This window comes from Rattus rattus, chromosome 1, assembly GCF_011064425.1.
Source record: "Rattus rattus isolate New Zealand chromosome 1, Rrattus_CSIRO_v1, whole genome shotgun sequence".
NCBI classification, from domain to species: Eukaryota; Metazoa; Chordata; class Mammalia; order Rodentia; family Muridae; genus Rattus; species Rattus rattus.
In genome coordinates this window covers 31216364-31238242 of record NC_046154.1, presented here as the reverse complement: position 1 = coordinate 31238242, position 21879 = coordinate 31216364, and the positions used below count along the sequence as shown (strand labels likewise).

At 41.9% G+C, this 21879-nt stretch overlaps 1 protein-coding gene across 4 annotated transcripts; it reads right to left on the bottom strand.

The window, feature by feature from the left end:
• Nucleotides 1-1556: 1556 nt before the first annotated feature.
• LOC116896475 (zinc finger MYM-type protein 1-like) lies at nt 1557-18267 on the bottom strand. 4 transcript variants are annotated; one of them, XM_032897668.1, is made up of 8 exons: nt 18034-18267; nt 12625-12859; nt 11392-11585; nt 8460-8634; nt 5577-5727; nt 5020-5148; nt 4840-4877; nt 1557-3916 (listed from the first exon to the last, which is right to left on the bottom strand). In XM_032897668.1, exons 4-8 carry the CDS (start codon nt 8610-8612, stop codon nt 1616-1618), a joined length of 2772 nt encoding a protein of 923 aa, XP_032753559.1. In that variant the 5' UTR covers nt 8613-8634; nt 11392-11585; nt 12625-12859; nt 18034-18267; the 3' UTR covers nt 1557-1615. The 4 variants fall into 4 exon arrangements, with proteins under 4 accessions (XP_032753559.1, XP_032753542.1, XP_032753551.1 ...); XM_032897651.1 differs by lacking the exon at nt 11392-11585; XM_032897660.1 differs by lacking the exon at nt 11392-11585 and having other exon boundaries at nt 18121-18267.
• Between the last annotated feature and the right edge of the window lie 3612 nt (nt 18268-21879).

The window sequence follows — 21879 nt, the reverse complement described above, 5'->3', positions numbered from 1 at the left end:
TACCAGCCCTAGAGCCCCAAATGGTAGAGCCCATTCCTGCATACTGGAGTCACAGGATCCCACACCTGAAGACAGCCTTGCCCCTGACTGCCCTTCCCTCTTGCTGGACTCAGTTTGAGGTGTTGTCCTTCACTGCACAGCTAAGGATATCTAAGATTTTTACCTTTTCCAAATCCATGAAGATCAGTGAACCCAGAATGCATTACACCCAAGAGTGAGGGTTGGGTGGTTAGCAACAGAGCAAGAGACCGCTAGCAGAGACCATAGAGAATACAACTGAACTTTGGCATAAACTGGGCTGTGGTGTAGTAAAAGCCCAGGCAATGAAGATAGGATTAACCAGACAATTGGGGAACCACGGAGTTTTGTTCACATCACACCCACCTTGAGGACATGGAGGCTGGAGATGGACTTGCCGGCACAGGTGCGGCTCAGGAGTAGATGAGATCCAAGGGTAACGAAGACAGATCACGGAGCAACTCTAGGGGCTTGTAGCTCCTATGGAATGGACTCTAGTGTTGGAGGCGCTACTCTATATGCAGCCCAGAGGAAATGCCACCTGTACCAGGTCCCTTCTATAAATTATGGCATTGGGGCTGGACTCCCTCTGCTCTGGCTTTTGGCTTCTTCTGGAGAATAAAGACAGCAGGACTGAGTGACTACTGGAAGCCCAGAATTCAGCTGAAGCTCTAAACAGCCTAGATCTGTCATGTGCCACCTACTTAAACTTCTTGCCTTTACTCTTTAAACGAGGCAGGTAGCTGGCTTTGCTAAACTCCCTACTTCCCTGATCTCTTTCCTCTTGGCATGAGCTGATGCAGTTGTTAAGGGAAGACCAATGCCTCGTCCACCTACTCTGTATCTCAAATCTAACTCAGCCACTCCGTATCTCAGCCAGTAGGTACCAGGTCCTTGTTTTAGTTAGGCAGCTAATTTTTTTTTTTTTTTTTTTTTTTTTTGCTTCTGTAGAATTATTCTCTTCCCAGCAATGGTTTTAGTTAAAAATTTACTTAACAGGGTTGGGGATTTAGCTCAGTGGTAGAGCACTTGCCTAGCAAGCACAAGGCCCTGGGTTCGGTCCTCAGCTCCAAAAAGAAAAAAAAATTACTTAACAACACAGTTACTGGCTGTTATGATGGTATTACAGGACTTCCTTGGCACTGGGAACTGAATCTAGGACCTTATTTGTTCTAGGGAAGTAAGTATGTTACCACTGAGTCACAGTCCTCGGGGAGTTTGGTGGGATCCTGGGAGTGTGCTGCCGTGCCTGGTTTCTTACTAGATTTCTGTATTAGAAAACTATGTTCAACTGGACTCCAGACTCCTACTTCTCTGCTCTGTCTCCTGCACTCATCATGCTATCTGGTATATAGCAGCTGCTCAGTAAATGTGTTAAATGTACATGTGCCTAACACATAATCTGTCAACTGGAATACTTTAAAAGAGAAAAATGACGTAAGATGGTCAGTCACAAGAGCTTACAAATTCAAGACTAGCCTAGGCTACACAGTAAGATCCCTATCTATCTCAAAGAACCTCCAACAAACAAAACTTTGTTAGGATTCTAATAAAACCACAGAATTCTTTTAATTGAGCTCAGAGTTGCAAGTTTGTCTTACTTATCTTTCATTTGACTAATGAACTTTTCGACAATTCCCGTGAGTCTTTCAGTCTCCATCAATTTATTTACCAGTTCCTGCTCAACAGCTATCAGAGCAAGGCTACTGAGCTTCTCTTGCCCCACGGTACGAAGTAAATATGCTTTAAGATGAGGCAGCGTGGAAAATGACTTCTCATTATTTGCTGAAGTAATTGGCCAAGATAAAGCAATATGCAACAGTTTTGTGATACAAGGAATATTATTGTGGAGACCGTGCTGAATAAACAGACAGCCCAGGTCAATGAAGCTTAAGGAACCATTCCGTGTGACGAAGTTGAGACTTGCATACTGCCGGTAAAATCTTAGCTCAGGGATGATGTCTGCATCAAGTTTATAGAATTCCTGGATGTGCTTGGCTGTGGCTTCGTTTAATGGTTCATTCCACTTGAGTAACAGTTCGGAAATTTGTTTCATTTTGCAATAGTCAAACTCTGAAAAATATAACTTTAAGCTTTTTAATACAGTATCCAAACCTTGGTAGTAAATATTAATTTTATATTGTTCATCTGCTGAAGTAGGAAAAATCATATGCTCTGAGTTGCAGGGATCTACTGTTCTTTGAATTTTTCTTCTTTTTTGAAAAGAGGGTTTCTCAATATCAAAACCCTTGCTGGTTATCTTTTTACATATTTCATCTGCTCCATCCCAGATAGTTTTAAAATATGTATCATTCCTTTCAGAAGATAAACACTCCAAAATCGCTTCTATTTTTGAAAACAAAGAAAAGATGTCTACAGTTTCACTTTGAAACTCTCTAGAAAGAATCCCTGTAATACTGAGTATTCGATAAAGAAATTTCAAACAAAATATAAACTCAAACTTGGTAACCATCGCCAACAAATCTTCCAGCTCCGCAGCCACGCCTGTGCCTGAGGAATGGCGTGACACGGACTCCAGCATTCCCACGATCTCTGGAAGGCGGTCTGTCACAGCCAGTAACAAGTGGTCGTGGGCCGGCCAACAGGACTGCGATGCGTGCTTTTTACAAGTCTTATTCAGACTTAGCTTACACACGGTCTGCAAACTTGCCAACATTTCTCCAGACAGCTGGACAGTGTTGAACAAAGAGCCGAGCGTGTTTAGTGCACTGCGGAGCTCCTTCACCTCCTTACAAAAGCTAAGCACAGCTAACTCAAAAAAATGTGCATGACAATGCACATACAGAACTCTTGGCTCTTCCTTCTTGAATTCTGTTACAACTTCATTCAGTTTTACCCTAAAATTTGTGGCACTATCATAGGCTTGGCCGCATATTTTATTAAAGTCAACTCCGACCTGCTGCAGGTAAGCTTTGATACGCCTGTGTACGTGGGCCCCAGTCACCTCCTCAGCAGTAACGAACCCCAGGAACCGCTCTTTAACGAAGACAGCACTTGGCAATTTTTGTGCATACCTCACACACACAGAAAGCTGTCTCTCAGCACCACTGCCAGCTACCTCCTCACAGATTATTGAAAAGGCTGAGGCGGCGTTGATCTCACTCACGATGTCTCGCAACATTTCACCCTTTATTATTTCAATAATCTCCTCCTGGACAAGAGTACTACTATAGAAGTCAATGTGTGAACTCATAAGCCGAGACACCTCTCCTTTATCTCTTGCTCTAATCTCTAGTAATTCCAAAAAATTGCCTTTATTAATGGACGAAATAGACTGGTCATTTCCTTTTAAGAGCAAGCACTGTTTTCCAAGAAATAAAATGTTCTCAATGACGAGCTTTAGGTACTTTTTATTTCCTTCAATCTGTTTTGAATAAACAGATGAATCGTTATGTGGAACGGTATCGAGAAACTGGCATTGCCTCCAAAATTGCAGTGACTTTAAGTGTACTTCACTTTCTTCATGCCGTCTGAAATTTTCCAGCATTCTCTCCCAGTCAGCAGCAGTTCCTTTGGTTGCAAAAGCTTCTCTCCGCCAGCTGATTTTTTTCTGGTAGAACAAGTAGCAAGAATAGCAGAAAGCGATCTCATTGGCAGCACTGGGACGCAGATGCTGGGAACCTGGGCTCCACAGCTCTCCAGCAGGCTGCGGCTCGCTCTTAATCTTCTGTTCTGTGGATGTAGACTTTGAGAAACATGGCTGATCATTTCCTTTCACGGATGTCATGCTATATGTAGGATCCTGGTTTGTCTCACTGTTGTTTTGGAGTTCCTCACTGGGAGCAGCTTTGTCCTCACCAAGCACAGAGGAAGGTGGGGGGAGGCTTGGCTGGTCCACACTATTTCCAACACCACTGCTGGACTCACTGGCTGAGCTCTTAGGACAGAAATGGTAAAATAGCACTTGTTTAAGCAGTTTTCAAACAATAAAAACATATCTATTGCAGTAACACAGTAAGATGCACGAGTTATAGTATAGGATTCTCTATAAGCAGTATTAACATAACTATTTGCCATCTAAATTCAGCATTAAATGTTTAAAGGATTTTTAGGTATATAACAGCAAAAAACTAATTTCTATTACTCAGATGACTAGAACTATTTACTCAAAAGGAAGCTGGGCATGGTGGCGCACATCTTTAATTCCAGCACTCTAGAGGCAGAGGCATGCAGATCCCGGAGTTCAAGGCCAGCCAGAGTTACATAATGAGATTGTCTTAAAAACAATTAATTGTGGGCTGGAGAGATGGCTCAGTGGTTAAGAGCACTGTCTGCTCTTCCACAGGTCCTGAGTTCAATTCCCAGCAACCACATGATGGCTCACAACCATCTGTAATGGGATCTGATGCCCTCTTCTGCTGTGTCTGAAGACAGCGACAGTGTACTCATATACATTAAATAATAATTAAAAAAGAAACAAGCAGAAAAGACCCTCAGATAAAAATGTAACGATACTTTAAAATTAATTTGGGTTTTTAGAGTTTTCTTTATCATATGTAGATGTTTTACCTGCATGTATATCTGTGCACTACTAGTGTGTCCACTGCCTGCAGGGGCCAACAGAAGGCTTCTCGGATCCCCTGAAACTGGAGTTACAGACAGTTGTGGGCTGTCTCATGGGTGGCTGGGGACTGAACCCAGGTCCTCTGAAAGAGCAGCTAGTGTTCTTAACTGCTGAGCTATCTCTCCAGCCACAATACTTTATGGCATATATATGTGTATAAAAACCTATCTATGTATGAAAAGACATATACACACAAAATCTGTTCCAGATTTAAAAAAAATCAGGATAAAACTTACGTTCACAATGACATTTGTAGGTACAGAAGAAAGTGTACCTGTTGAAACAAATTAAAGCACATATTCAAGATTTTATACTTTAACAGTACCATAAGCTCACACAGCTTATTTCATATCAGGAAACAGACAGACAGAATCAACAATATGGCAAAACACTGTTTATATCAAATGTCTATTTACCTTGTAAGAGATCAGTATTCACGACCAGGTCAGCACGATTGTTTACTAATGACATTATACTGCTTATGACTGGGTATTTCTTAGGACAGACATTCTCTTTTGAAGCACTGTGCACCATGGAAACATTAACTGACAAAAATAAACAAAAATCATTGTTATAATCAAGCAGAAAATACTGTCTAGTAGTGTTTTGTGCTGAGGGTTATAAATCAGTGGGAGAGTGTTTGCCCACCATCAAACCTGGAGGGCATCGAGCCCGGGATCTCAGGCACGCTGGGCAAGCAGTCTGACAACTGAGCTATATTACCAGTATGTTTGGATATTTTTAAAAAATAAAGATTATTTTATTTGTGAGGTGAATGTTGTTGCATGGGTGCTAGGATTTGAACTTAGGTCCTCATGACTGAGCAGCAAGCATTCTTAATTGTTAAGACATCTCTCCAGCACTCATTTGGAATTTCAAGTTACTAATATGGAAGCTAATCAAAACTATAAATTAAAAGTAAAGTGTAGCTATATTCTAGTACATAGCACAACTTGAGGCTGTTAAGGATTACCTGAAGAAGATTCCATCACAGCACTGTTGTATGAAGAAAAACAAACAGAGCAGAAAATCTCTAGGTTCCCCAAGTCATTAGTAATCACAATCATCTCATCTGATAGTTTCAGTGATTTGCAAGGAAAAGATCTAAGTATTCTGGGTGGTTTCTGTTTAAAGATTAAAAATAATATTCATATTTCTGATACATCATATGCAATACTAAAAACACTGTAACTGCTTTCAGCTGAAATATTATAAACAGTAACAATTCTTTACATTTCAGAGTACAGGCTACAAAACCGCATGAGGCAATTCGATAAGCTTATCTGAAAACTACTCTTATTTAACAGCTACGGTAATGGCAATGAAAAGAAAGGCCACCAAAGCAGCTTATTATCCCAGGCAACTAGAGCATACTGAGTAAGAACGCAGAGTAGTGTTGTCCTTGAATATGAGCCCTTGCACACAGGGCTAATGAGAAAGAAAGGGTACTTAATATCTACTATAGGATACCGGGGCAGTACCTATCCCTCTAGGAAGAGGTCCTCAACCTTCCTACTGCTGTGACTCGTTAACATAGCTCCTCACGTTGTGGTAACTCCCAACGATATTATTTCATTGCTACTTCATAACTGGAATTTTGCTACTGTTATGAATCATAATGTAAATATCTGATATATAGGATAACTGAAATATGACCTCCAAAGGGGTCAAGAACCCACAGGTTGAGAACCGTTGTTCTAGGCTAACTTCAGGGTAGAATCACAAGATAGCTGGGTGTGGTGGTGCATTCCTTTAATTCCAGCTCAGAAGCTGAGGCAGGTGGAGCTCTAAGAGTTCAGAGGCCAGCCTAGTTTACATAGTGAGTTCCAGGACAGCAAAGCCTACACAGACAGACCTTGCCTTAAAGGATTAACACCTCTCCCCCTGAAAACCAATCACATTCCTATTGTGAGAAAGCAGCATACAAAGAGGAAGCAGAACACAGCAAGTTCAGTAAGAACAGGGGACAAAGGGAAGGCTGTGGACTGAGGGTTTCACCCTCGTCTTTCTATATCACTGAATGCTACGGTGGAACACACCTGCTTTTTGGTACACAGTGCAAACAAAACTAAAAATACATAGCGTCTCTTTTCTGTGGAGTCCAGAATATCAATAGAAGAGGCAAGAAATTGGCTGGAAAGATGGTTCCGTAGTTAAGAGCACTTCCTGCTCTTTCAGAGGACCCAGGTAGTTTCCGAGTGCCCGTGCTGAGTCACGTACTATCTATCCCCTGTGATTCCTGCCCCAAGAATTGACACCCTCCTTTGCTTCCATGGGCACCTGCACAGATGTGCAAGCACACACCTATGCACATAAGTGGAAACAAAGAAATCCTCCAAAGTTCTATTTATTTATTTGCATGTGTGTGGGAATGTACAATATCACTCGTGCAAGTCAGAGTCAGCTCACTCTTTCCTTCCACCACGTGGGTCCTGAGGATTGTGCTCAGGTTGTCAGGTTTTTATGTGGTGAGTGTTCTGCTTGAATGTATGTACACACCATTTACATGCAGTTCCTGCAGTATCTACAAGAGGGCACCAGATTCCTGGACTTAGGGTTCTAGGTAGTTAATGAGCATCATACAGGCACTAGGTATCGAACTGAACCCCCTGGATCTTAAGTGCTGAGCCATCATTCCGGCTCCTAAATAAATTAATCTTAAAAAAAAAAGAAAGAACAAGGCAGGCATGGTGGTACACACTTTAAATCCAAGCACTAAACTTGAGTTTCAGGTTAGCCTGTTCTACAGAGATAGTTCTAGCCAAGACCACAGAGAGAGAAACCCTGTCTTGAAAATTTAGAGGGGGTGGGGCACAGGAAAATTTTCATTTTAGTCTTTTATTAATATGACTTTTTTCCTTTGAGACAAGTAACTCTGGTTGGTCTGGAACTTGGTTATACAGACCGGCTGACTTCACTGAGATCTGCCTGACTCTGACTCCAGACACCTGGCTCCTCGTCCAGTTAGTAAAACATAAAATGCCCCTGAATTCTGCTCACAGACAGAGGCCCTTTCTTTTGCATATGCTAGGGGTTGAACATAGATGCTAAGCAATATGCTCTACCACTGAGCTGTGTTTCCAGCTCACAGACACATTCTGCAGGTAGCACTCGACAGTTCAAGACACTCTGACGGCACCAGCCTCACTGACAATGCCATCTAGTCAGGAAAAGAATCAGGGCACACTCGACCATGGTTACCAAAGGAGTTGCTAGAGATTTTGATTTCTTGATATTCTGATGTATTCAGTATGAGTAATATAGTATTGTTTTTCAAGATACGGTTATCCCTGTAGTTCTGGCTGTTCTGGAACTCACTCTGTAGACCAGACTGACCTCAAACTCAAGAGATCTGCCTGCCTATCTCTCTTAAACACTAGGATTATGTATTACTACATTACTAAACATCATGTAACAATCAAGATAAATATTCATCCTGATTCATAAAAAGGTATCAAACCATAAACTGTGTTCATCTCATTTAGTCCACAAAACAAGGCTGGCTTATCTGTTCTCAGGAACACCCAAAGGTCTTTTTCATGTTCATTAACCATCAATCAAAGAGTTTCCCCAATGACAGCAAACACGCTCATGGACTAGCTGGGGACAGCAGCTCTTTCTGCTCACCCGCTTCTACCCCTGAGTATTCTTTGCACTACTCAAGTAAGGACACTGCTTCCCCCTGAAGTATGTGGGACAGGTTAGAGACCTCAGCTCTCACACCAGTTCACAACGGAACTTGTTAGCAGAATAAAAATGTAAAAGGTAGGCTTTACTGCAAAGACTAAAACAACAGCAACAAAGGACATTTAAGCAGAATGACGAATTCTAGATGTTAAAAATGATTGAAACTTACAGTGGATGTCCTCTGACACATGCTGCACTTAGGCAAAGTGCTCTCAGTATATACGGTAACACATGGCTTTCGTTTTTCTTCATATGATGTAAGACAAGACTGGCTACAAAAGTTTTTGTTACAACTGCTATCCTCCAATCGGACGCTCTTCATATCCTTTAGATTTAAAATGTCTCTAAAAACAAACAATAAATGCTTGTTAATGGAACAATAAATATATATAGTAACTCATGAGTTTCTGTGAGTATACATGAAGGGCCCAGAGCAGGGCGTTTGGGCACCTTCCCCTCTTGCTCTCTGAATTGTCCTGACCCAGTTTCTCACTGAACTGAGAGCAAGAGTCATTGTTTGAGCTATGCTGGTTGGGCAGTGAGCTCTTGGGATCCTTCTGCCATGCATTTACTGTAAAACAAAACAAGGCAATTTAGTTCCAGAAATTAAGGATGGTGTCAATAAAACAACATTTTCAAGTTATTTTAATTTGAACTTTGACAATTCCCAGCACCCACATGGCAGCTCACAACTGTCTGTAATTCTTGTTTCAGGGGATCCAGTGCGCTCTTCTGAACTGCAGGGGCAATGCATGCACTTGATACACAGACATAAAGGCAGGCAAGAGAATACGCTTGAATATGGGTGTGACTGTACTAGTTTGCTTCTACTGTTATGAACCAGGTCTACTGACTGTGACCAGCAAAGAAAGAATTTATTTCCTCTTATAACTCCCAGGTCATAATCCATCACTGAAGGAAGGGCAGGAATTGAAATAGAGACCAGAGGAATCTGCTTCTTAGCTGACTGCCCATAGCTTGCCTAACCTTTCTTAAGACAACACAGAACCACATGCCCAAGGATGGCACCACTCAGAGTGGGGCAGGTCATCCCACAACAATCATAGATCAAGAAAATGCCCTTGTCTACAGGCCAATCTGATGGAGGCATTTTCTCAATTGAGGTTCTCTCCCTCAGGTGACCCTTTTGTGTCAGGTTGAGAGAAACCGACCAGCACAGGCATACAAGGGGACATGGCACAAAACACTGCCATGTTTATCAGTAGTTGACTGCTGTCTCTAGACAAAGTATACAGAAAATCTGAGTAATAATAGCCTTAGCTATCTTTTTCATAAATCATATTTTTGAGACTATATGCTAAACTATTTTTAGAAGGGGACATCAGGCAGATATTTTCCGGAAAATGAAGGAAGACTGCCATTTCAAGGTAAACAACTCACAGTATTTACTGCCAAACTTTTAAGCAAAAACTAGAGAGGGGGGCTGGAGAGATGGCTCAGTGGTTAAGAGCACTGACTGCTCTTCCAGAGGTCCTGAGTTCAATTCCCAGCAACCACATGGTGGCTCACAACCATCTGTAATGGGATCTGATACCCTCTTCTGTTGAGTCTGATGATAGCTATAGTGTACTCATAAACATAAAATAAACAATTCTTTTTAAAAAAAATTTAGAAAGGGCTGGAGAGATGGTTCAGCTGTTGAGAGCACTGACTGGTCTTCCAGAGGACCTGGGTTCAATTCCCAGAACCCACATAGCAGCTCACAACTATCTGTAACTAACTCTACAATCTGACACCCTCATACACCTTCACATAGACACAGATGTAAAACACCAATGCACATAAAATAAAAATAAATAAATAAAGATTAGAAATTATTTTAGGAAACCTGTATCTGACATCTCTAGCTTAATCAATTTGTATTACTTGACAGCTTTTCTGATGAGATTGGCAGGGATTTTAAAAATATGTTCTAGTTTTAACTCTCTCATGAATTGTTTTATTTTCTGTGGTAGGTAAGTATAAATATATCCGATAGTAAAAGTGTTCAGGTCCAATAGGAGGTTCCACAGCTTCCATTCTCAATGGCTACTGCACCTGTACACAGTACACTGAGTTGGATACTCTTCGGGTCTGGTTAACGTTGGTGTGTGATTTTTTTTTTTAATATAATGAGGCTTAAAATTCAAAAGAAAAGAAAGAAAAAAAGCTAACCATGTTAGAAGGATCCTTACAGTTATCTAAAAATAACAGTGTACGGTGTCAACTGGCCTGTAAATACATTAAACATTACTGACTAGGCCTGTTTTGGACCAGAATGATTTGTCTTCAGAATTTCTTTTTATTTCCAATACTAAAGTGTGGAAAGAATTCTTCTTAAACGTATCTTAATAGTTTTCAATAAAAAGTCTCTTTGTAATATTTTAAATGTCATCTTCAAAGTTATCCTTCATTTTGCTTCATTAAACAGAAACATTAAATATCAGCTAAAGATATTAAATCATTGCTAAAATAAGAAGCCTTAAAAATGACTTAAAATTTTGGTACTTCAGTCAGGCAGTGGCGCACACATTTAATCCCAGCACTCAGGAGGCAGAGGTAGGTAGAGCTCTGTGAATTTGAGGCCAGCCTGGTCTGCAGAGCAAGTCCCAGGATTGCCAGGGGTACCCAGAGAAACCCTGTCTGAGAAAACCAAAAGACGCCATGGAATGTGAAATTTTTTAAAAGTCTCAATAAAAGGGCTGCAGAGATGGCTCAGTGGTTCAGAGCACTGCTGCTCTTCCAGAGGACCTGAGTTCAATTCCCAGCAACCACATGGTGGCTCACAACCATCTGTGACTACAGCTCCAGAAAACAGAACGTCTTATTCCAATTTCCCCAGGCACCAGGCAGGCATGTGGCACATATATAAACATGCAGGCAAAACACCAAAACATGCAAAAGAAAATAGATTTTAAAAGTCCCAATAAAAGCATGTTATTATTATGAATAATGATGGCTTCTCCCAGTCTAAGCATGGCTATCACCTTTTAACCAAACCACGATTTCTTACATATATATGCATGTATATTCCAGAGAAGCCAATGTTGTCTATTTCTTCTCATCATACCTGATTGTTACTCCTTAAAAGAACAACTTACACAGCAAATTCTTTCTTGCATGAGTCTTTTTCAACGCCTGTGACATGTGGCAAAGCTGGGGCTGAAGAAATGTAGTGCGTATATGCTAACCATAGCAACACAGTGCCTTAACTCCTCAGGGCCTCAGTTTCCTCAAAACCAAAAGAAAAGGTCTGCACTGGGTGATCTCTACTGTCCCTTCCAGGTTTATGACTCTGCAGAAAGAGAAAGTAGACTGAAGAGAATGCCCTATGACTTACAGCCAAAGGGAAAACTGGACATAGTAGGTCCTATAGGACTGGAAAGAGCAAGGGAGAGCCAGAGGGTGGGGCAGTGCTCAAGAGCACTGGTTGCTCTTGCAGAGGACCTGTGTTTAATTTCCAGCAACCTCCATGGTGGCTCACAACTGCCTGCAACTTCAGTTTCAATGAATCAAATGCCCTCTGCAGGCACAGGATATGCATGTGGTACACAGACATATGAGTAGAGAAAACATTCATATACAAAACAAAATAAAAGAACTTTAAAGAGAAAAAGAAAACGAAAAAAAAAAAAGAAAGAAATAGGTAGAGTTCCAGAAAATAGGACCTGAAACAAAAGACAGCATTGGAAACACCAGCCAAATAAGGAATTGAAGCAAAGGGTCTGTGAGCCTATTAGTGAGTGTAGGTAGTGCAGTGTGGTGACACACTCCTATGGTCCCAGCACTCGGAAAGCAGAGACAGGAGGATCTCTGAGTTCAAGTCCAGCCTGTTCTCCACAGTGAACTCCTCGGTAGCCAGAGGCTACATAGTGAGACCGTGTCTCAACAAAAAATCTTCCACGGGAACTGGGAGCAAACATGAGAAAATCATCTCAGGTGAGTCCCTGACTCAAAAAGACAAAACCAACCAACCAACAAACAAAAAACCCAAAACCAAAACAAACCCAAGACACCAAAACCCATACTTTATCCACGTTCTGAGCATGGAAAACAGCTTATTCGATGCTCTCAATTCTCACATTTATTTAACAAAACAAACTCTAACAAAGAGATTCTCAATGCTTCTCCACCCATCCAAAGTAAATTTGTGGAAACCCTTCCACCACCAAAACTACTTCTGAGTGATCTTAAAGGAACTGAAACAGAAGCAAATTCTTTTCATTTACCCACGGTTTCCCATCCTCAGAGAAGGCGAAACACATACAATTATAACCAAAACGCTGAGCAAGATCTTTGCAGCAAAATAAAAGGCCTTGCTTTGCCTTCCGTACCTTGAGCAGTTTAAGCACATTCTTTTGAGAGGAGCTGGGGACATAGCAGGTAAAGGGCACCCATCGATGCAGAGTCTCGAGCAGAAAAGCTCAGCAGACCCTTTCCTCTGAAAAGCTGTCTGTCCCTCCCGAAAGACTCTTCTACAACTGGAACAGGAAAGCTGAGCAGCTGTGCCTGGAACTGCAGGAAGCATTTTACTCACGTCAGGTGAGAACAGAGATGTCGGCTGTGGAGCTTGAGAAACAGGAAGAAACAGAATTCTCATTTACATACGTATGCACCTTTCATTTTAGAGGATACTTTGGGATATGAAAAGGAACACGCAATAGCATGATATTCAAAGGCAATTTTAGAAAGTAGACTAAATTGGCTATTTGATTGATCAAACAAAATTATGATTTAATTCTATTACCACTGCCTGAAAATGTAAGTTTCTTTTCTTCTGAATTATAGGTTGCTGGGTTTGACAATACTCTTAAAATAGAGAATTGAAAGTAATGTACAAAGTGAACTCAAGGCAACTAGGCAATTCAACAGAAAATGGCAAATTAAATGAGAGCCTGCTGGACCCTGCATATAACTGCCCTGAGCACCAAGCTGTGGTACAATGCTGTGCGTGTTTTCTTCCCGTTCACCCAGTATTTCCCAATTGTTTAAAAAAATTTTTCTTAGGACTTACATTTAGGACTAGAAGGGTGGCTCACTGGTTAAGGGCACTTTGTTACTCTTACAGAGGACCTGGGTTCAGTTCCCAGGTCTGTAACTCCAGTTTCAAGAGATGCAACCCCAGCTTCCGGCCTCCTCCAGCGCTCGCATACATGTGGTGTGGTGTGCTGAGGAGATTGACACAGGCATGGGGGTTGGGGATTTAGCTCAGTGGTAGAGAGCGCTTGCCTAGGAAGTAAGGCCCTGGGTTCGGTCCCCAGCTCAAAAAAAAGAAAAGGAAAAAAAAAAAAAAAGACTTTTCTCTCAGATATAAACTGAGTACAACTATTATCAGGGGTTGGGATTTAGCCAGTGGTAGAGCGCTTTGCCTAGGAAGGCAAGGTCCTGGGTCTGGTCCCCAGCTCCAAAAAAAAAAAAAAAGAACCAAAAAAAAAAAAAAAAAGAAAAAAAAAAAAAGACAGGCATGTGGTGTGCTGAGGAGATTCACACAGGCATGTGGTATGTGCTGAGATTCACACAGGCATGTATGTGGTGTGCTGAGGAGATTCACACAGGCATGTGGTGTGTGCTGAAATTCACACAGGCACACGTAAAAAGTGAAAGTTCTAACAATTACGTTTAGTGTGTGTGTGTGTGTGTGTGTGTGTGTGTGTGTGTGTGTGTGTGTGTGTGTGTGTGCGTGTGACTGTGCTCATGACTCATGGCATGTGTGGGGAAGTCCGTCTTGGCCATTAATCTCAGGCTGGCATTTACTCACCAAGACATTTTTCCAAGTTCTCAAAACAGGTTTTTTGGTTTTTTAAATTTCATTTATTTATTTGTTTCGGGGTGGTGGTGGTAAGGGTACAAACACACATACCAAGACAACCTACAGAAGTTCATTCTCTTCTTATACCTTGTAGGGCCTGGGGATCAAACAGGTTATCAGAATTGGAGGCAAGAGCCTTTACCCTGAGCGGTCTCACTTGCCCTTTCTTCACAGTATCCTTACATTAAAAAAAAATAATAAAATAAAATAAAAAAATCCAAAAACAGGAGACCTTGGAAGTCAGAGGAACCGTGAGCAACATGATACCCAGTTTCAACCCACTGTCCACCCCCAGACCAAAACCAAACATACAGCAATCACTCACTATTAGAATGAATTACCAGCAATGAATGAACCACACCCCAAAAATATTTCCTGGAAAAATCTGGAGGTAACAATATTCCCCCCCACCTTTCTTACTGAAGCTCTGGGTATCCTGGAACTCACAGATCCAACTGTCTCTGCTTCCTAAAGGCTGGAGATAAGCAAGCAACTTTTAAGTTTTAAACTGTGTGTCAAATTGTTCATTGTTCTTTGAGTTGTCTGATTGACTACTATGCTGTTTTTACTCAAGTAACTCTTTAAAAAAAAAGGGGGGGGGGTTGGGGATTTAGCTCAGTGGTAGAGCGCTTGCCTAGCAAGTGCAAGGCCCTGGGTTCCATTCCCCAGCTCTGAGGAAAAAAAAAAAAAAAAAAAAAGATCTGAAAGTGGGACTGGAGAGATGGCTCAGTGGTTCAGAGCACTGAAGGCTCTTCCAAAGGACCCTGGACACAATTCCTAGCACCAACATGTTGGTTCACACCATCCATAACTCCAGTTCCAGAGGATCCCACACCCTACTCAGGCCATCTTGGGTACCTGTTCATACAGGCAAGAACACCCACACACATAAAATTTAAACTTCTAAAATTTAAAGCACAGGAGTGGAAATGCTGACTGTTCAGATTCCATAAAGCGAGAGCAAATTCAGAAAGGGTAATCTTTAAATGAAACTCACAGGGTTTGGTACTGTCTGCATTCAGATAACCAGTGGGCTTGTGGAAGGTATTCTTCATGGATAAGGAGAACGTTACAAGGGAATTTGGCTGAATCACAGTTTAACAGAAAGTTAGTATTTCAGGTGGGAATGGTGGCCCACATTTTCCCTCTCCTTCAGAGACAGGCGGGCAGATGTCTGAGTGAGACTCTGTCTTAAAAGAATGAACCAAGGAATGAAAGTTAGTTGATATTTTAGACGTTCTAGGTTTGGTGGCTCATGGGAATAATCACAGTTCCTGGGAGGCAGAGACAGAAGCATCACTGAGAGTTCAAGGTCAGCTTTAGCTGCGGAGTCTTCCAGGTTAGTCTGAACTACTCTGGGAGACCCTAAGACAAACAAACAAGGTTTCTCTTTCACCATTTCTTTTGTGTACCAGAGATTTTAGTAAAATAGTTCAAAAAGGGGGAGGTGATGGCGCACAACTTTAGTCCCGGTAATCAGAAGGCAGAGGCAGGGGATCTCAGAGTTTGAGGCCAGCCTGGTCTACAGAGCAATTTCTAGGACAGCCAGGTCTACACAGAGAAACCCTGTCTCATAAAACAAACAAAAAAGACTAATGTAAATTTTTGTCATTATTCATAGATTTTGTGATTGTGTATATAGAAAACCCTAAAGAATCTTTAATTTTAACAAAGTCAATATTTAAAAATTTTAGGGTTTGGGGATTGAGGCCTTGGGTTTAACTGATTCTCAGCTCCAGAAATAACAAATTTTACTTCTTTGCAATAGGAACAAACATAAAAAAAAAGTAAATATATGTATATGGGCTGGAGAGATGGCTTAGTGGTTAAGAGCACTGACCGCTCTTCCAGAGGACCTGAGTTCAATTCCCAGCAACCACATGGTGGCTCACAACCATCTGTAATGAGATCTGATGCCCTCTTCTGGTGGGTCTGAAGACAGCTACAGTGTACTCATATAATAAATAAATAAACAAATAAATATAAAAAATAAATAAATCTAAAAAATCGTAAATATAACTATTTTCTATGACATACTCATCAAATGTAGGATACTATGGGATAATTCTTTGTTTCATCCCATTGAGGGTAATAGTAGACACTGAATACAGAAATAAACCTAATGAAAGTTGTCAAGTCTTGTAAACTAAAGTCAAAACACTGCTAAGGGGAATTAAGGAAGCTTTAAATCAATGGAAAGATATAACTGACTTACTGAAAGACTCAACCCGATTTTCCCTAAGTGAAGCAGTGGGCCAATGAAAGGAAACTATAAAGTCTACAGAACCCAGAGCAGGCAGGTATGCTGGCACGCACTAGCATGGTGTAGAGGCAAGAACACAAAGCTAAAGGCCTAGGAAACTAAAGCAAGTATCTACCAAGGGAGCTGGAGGCCACTACAGGGAGAGAGGTACTGAAAGTTAAACAAGAACTGGACACCTGTTGTCCGCACATGTTGTGTTTCTTCAAGACTGATACATTTCAACCACAGGGAAGCTCCTTAAAAGGTAAGCAACTCGGGGTTGGGGATTTGGCTCAGTGGTAGAGTGCTTGCCTAGGAAGCGCAAGGCCCTGGGTTCGGTCTCCAGCTCCGAAAAAAAGAATTTAAAAAAAAAAAAAAAAAGGTAAGCAACTCAAAAATAACTCCGAGGAATCCCTGAAACTGACCAGATTCACTAGGCCCCTACCTCCCAGAGTGAAAAACAGAGTCACTCTCAGACAAGCCAAGCTGCAAAAAAAACTCTGAGATCAGACCCGCTGACGTGAAGAAGACTAGACCAACTGAGTCAATAGGAAAGGACGCTCTCTGAACTGCTGGCAGTTCAACAGGCCAGTGCAGTGTGTTCCAGGTTCCCAGCGTTTGTGAGTTGTCATCCATGCTGGGGTGCACTTTGGTTCTGCTGCTGTCTGTGCTGCTCCCGTAAGTAACCCCTCATCCATATTCCTGTAAGTAATTCCAATGAAACTCACTGGTTCACCAAGCTACTCTGGTCTGCTGTGGGCTCTTTATCTGGGGTGAACAGATGTGTGTCATGTCTCCTCAGAAAAGAGAGTCTTGTCACATACCAACCAATAAGAGAAAAAGTAATCAAATTGTCAAGTGCAGTGCTTCATGTCTGTAATCCCAGCACTCAGGAGATTAGATTGGAAGATTTTTTTTAGAGATTTTGAAAACAAAAATAACAAAATTATGAGAAATACTTAAGTGTATTATACATTACATGTTAAATATTTAAGTATCTTCAAAGCATTAACATGTAATAGTGGGGTTAGATTTAGCTCAGTGGTAGAGCGCTTGCCAGCAAGCGTTTAAGGCCCTGGGTTCGGTCCCCAGCTCGAAAAAAAAAAAAAAAAAAAAAAAAAAAAAAAAAAAAACATGTAATAGTAACATGGCCATTTTTGATATCTGGGTTAACACGTAAATTCCTTGTACTGACTGGGGTGATTATAAGTTTGCCCCAATCCCTTTTGAATTTTGGCTTGAAAATTTCTTTCTTTTTTCATTTTTTGAGAATTTTTTTTTCTGTTTAGCCTTGGGTGTCCTTTAACTAGCACTGTAGACTAAGAGATCCAATTGCTTCTGCCTCCCTGCTAGGATTAAAGAAATGGGCAACCACCACCGGTGCTAGCTTGCAAATTTCACTCACATAACCCTACAGTTAAAACTATTTGCTGCCATCTCTCTCCAGCCCAGTGTTTTTATTTTTTTAAACCAGGTCTCGTCAAGTAGCACTGACTGGCCTAGAACTGACTTTATGCACCAGGCTGGATTCGAACTCAAAGAGAATCCCCTGCCTCTCGGGTGCTGGATTAAAGGAAAGAACTAACACACCCAATTTGTTTAAGTCTGAAAAATACACTGCTTAATGGAAAGAGAGCCACAGGTGTAAACGGAAGACAGTTACAGAAAAAAGCCGCAAGAGACCAAACGCACCAAGCTCAGTCACCGTACAGAGAGGCCAGGACGCCAAGAAGCCTGGAAGCCGGGGTCACGACTCTCTCGACACTGTGGGCTTCCCACCTGTCGCGTCACCCTCCTCAGGACCGGAAAAACGCCACCTCTCTCTGAAAAGCGGCCCTGAGCGACTCCACGAGGACGGATAATCTATCACCAACCCAGCGGCTGGAAGCGCCCACTCGGGTTTCGCAGTGCAAACAACCACGCCGGCTCCGCCCCTCTCCCGGAGGCCTTTGCGGCTGAGCATGCGCAGCGAAGCTCGTCTGGGGGAGGGTGGCCTAAACTGGAGAAGTGGACAGGGCGGGGCAGCGGGGTTATTCTTAGGCTATCTTTGGTGTCACCTTTTGCTGCCTGGTTTTTGTGGTTTTTGTTTTTGTTTTGTTTTTGTTTGTTTGTTTTTTTGAGACAGGGTCTGGGAACTCCAGGCTGGTCTCGAATACAAAGAGATTCTCCTGACTCTGCTTCCCTAGTGCTGGTATTAAGGAAACATATCACCACAGGGGCATATTTGGGTCCTTAAAGGCTAATGCAAAGCAGGAGTGAGGGCACAGGCCTGTAAGATGAAGGCATGTGGTTAAAAGTTCAAAACTAACCTTATCTTACCCTGCGGAACAACAACAACAACAACAACAACAACAACAACAACGATGACGACGAAAGCTGTTGGGTTGGGACAGGGCAACGAGATAACAGCCTATTAAGGAGTTTACTGCAAAGTCTGACTAGCAGGGTTCTGTCACTGGAATCCATTCAGTGGAAGAAGAGAACCGATACCCACAAGTTGCTCTTTGACCTCCACAATGCGCACACAAACACAATGAATAAACATATTCATGCATACATAAATAAAAATTAAGGGCTAATGCAACATTAGTGATTTAGATGTTAAATTACAACTTTAAAAACATGGTTGTAGGGGTTGAGGATTTAGCTCAGCGGTAGAGCGCTTGCCTAGCAAGCGCAAGGCCCTGGGTTCGGTCCCCAGTTCGAAAAAAAAAAAAAAAAGAAGCCCCCCCAAAAAAAAAAAAAAACCATGGTTGTAAATACAGTTTCAGAAAGAGAGGAATGAAAAAGTAGGGACAGAGGGGTATAGCTAAAGAATTAAGGAGGGAGCAAATAATTTTGATTATTTCTAAGTCAAAATAGTAAAGAAAAATATACATAAAATTTAATAATTTACTCACCTTGTTTTTGACCATAACGTCAATCTACCTTTTTTTTTTTTTTTTCTTTCTTTTTTTTTTTTTTTTTTTTTTTTTTTTTTTTGAGACAGGATTTCTCTGTGTTTGCCCTGGCTGTTCTGGAACTCACTTCATAGACCATGTTGGACTCAAACTCAAGAATCTCTGGCCTCCAAGACTGGCTATCGCCCCTTCCTTCCTTCCTTCCTTCCCTTCTTTCCTTCCCTCCCTCTCTCTCTCCCTCCCTCCTTCCTTCCTTACTTTAAGACAGATCACAGTGTAGACTGGCCTAGAGCTCACAGAGATCTGCCTATTTCTGCCTTCTGAGTGCTTGGAATTAAAGGTATAGCCTTCACTGCCCGAGCTCCCCACCCCCCATCCCCACCCCCGTTTTGTTTTTTAACTGCTGGAGATTCCTGTAGATAATCTGAGTCATTGGTTCACCAAGTTAAACTTCGGTGGCATCGGTGCTTTGGTCTGTTGTGGGTTCCCTGTCTGGGGTGAGTAGATGTATGTTTGCATCTCCCCAGGAAAAGTTCTGTCACATGACAGCATCTTCTCCATTTGCTAAGACAAGAGAAGTGGCTTTCTCTGTAGGGTTTATGACCTCTCCAGTCCAAGGTTTTGAGGGTGTTTTCAGAACCTGGCATAAGTTCTTTTCTGTAGAGTAGAGATGAAATCCAATCAGAGAGCAGTTGGCTAACCCCATAACAGAGTTGCTATCACAGTGGGCTCGTCTTCCCTGGCTGGTTGATATAGGTTTACATTGGATTTACATCTTGAAGACCGTTGATGAAAACTCCCCCTCTGAAATTTACATAGTACTTTCTAACACCATGAGGCCAAGCCAGCAGGGAGGAAGCTCCCAGTCCAGTTCCAACTCTATTTTTTTGTTTGTTTGTTTCTTACAAACAAGGCATGTGTGTAGCCTCTTAAGTAACAGGGTCTTACTGTTCTGTTCTGGCAGGCCACCACTAACACTGGTAATTACCTGTATGGTTTGGGAGGCCTCAGGAAGCTCCCTGGCCATCAACTCATAGGGAGGTAGCTCACTGCAAGCAATGGGATTTTCCTTTAATGACCTAAGGCTTCTGGAATCAGCTTTCCATTTACATGGGTTATATCTGTGAGGAGTACAAAGGTCCTTGCGTTCACAGATAGCTCAAGTAAAGGAAGCTAGGAATGTTAAACATGTAGGATTGTCTTTTTAGAGGAAAAGCTACATAACCTGTTTTCCATCCAGAAGGCTGGGAATGGAGGTGATTAATAGCCTGTTGGTCTGCACTGTCTGAGGGGCCAGGCCATTCCAAACTCCCATAAGCAGGACCGGAGATGACTAGGAGACATGTGCACCATTTGTATAGCCAGGGGGTCTGGCAAGATCCCCCAACAAGGACCAGAGGTGGCTAAAAGCCCAATTGACCTCTGTGCTGTCTGTCTGACTGACACTACATCAGGTCTTTCCCTAGGACCTTAACACATGTAGCCTCATCTCTAGAACCCACCTTCTTGGAAGAAGTGGCATAGGCTTTAGTTGAGTTTTACTGTAATTATGATTCCTTGTGTCTAGAAGTCCTGGAAAACCACTGCTTTCTGACTTGCTCCCTATGGTGTGTCCAGTCAGCTTTCTGATGCAACTCAGGACCACACAGGTGGGAGGGTGGCTGGCACTACCCTCTGTGGGTTGAGTCCACCCACATCAATCAAGAAAATCCCCTATAAGATTGGCCCCAAGACTATCTGAATGGAAGGATTTTTTTCATTGACCCCCCCCCCCGATAACCCTAGCTGCGTTGTTGATTAAAAAAAAAACAAAAACCAAACTTCCTCTCTCCTATCTATCTGACCTCCATAAACCTTTTCACCTTTTACACTTCGGTGTCACATGTATTCTACTAGACCTTCCCCATACATCCCCTTAAGGAATTATTCCCCTGTCTACTATCCTGGGTTCTTCATACATTCACTGCTGCACAAATGTGTGTGTGTGTGTGTGTGTGTGTGTGTGTGTGTATGTGTGTGTACATACATACATATACATACAAACATTATACATATATACATATTCATATATATATATATATATACATATATATATATATATATGTTAGAAGCTAGGACCCACTAATAGGGCACGGCATGCTGTCTTTATTTTCTGAGTTAGAGTTACCACACTGGATTTAATATTTACCAGTCCCATCTGTTTTCTTAAAAACTTTATTTCTCCTTTTCATTGTTTTTTTTCCCCTTCATTCCTCCCTTTCTTCTTTCCTTCTTTTCTTTTTTCAAGACAGGCTTCTCTGTGTATCCCTGGCTGTCCTGGAACTTGTTCTATTTATTAGACTGGCCTTGAACTCAGAGATTCACCTCCCAAGTGCTGGGGTTAGAGGTGTACACCACCACAGCCTGGTAAAACATTTATTTATTATTCTTGTTTGTGCTTATGCACACTCTTGAGCATGTGTGTGCCGTGTATGTGGGGATGTGTGCATCCATGGCACATCCATGTGGAGGTTAGAGGACAACTTTTAGGAATTTCTTTTCTCCTTCCTCTGTAGCTTTTGGGAATTGAACTCAGATTGTCAAACTGGCTTCAAATTAACAGAGATCTACCTGCCTCTGCCTCCTGAGTGCTGGGACT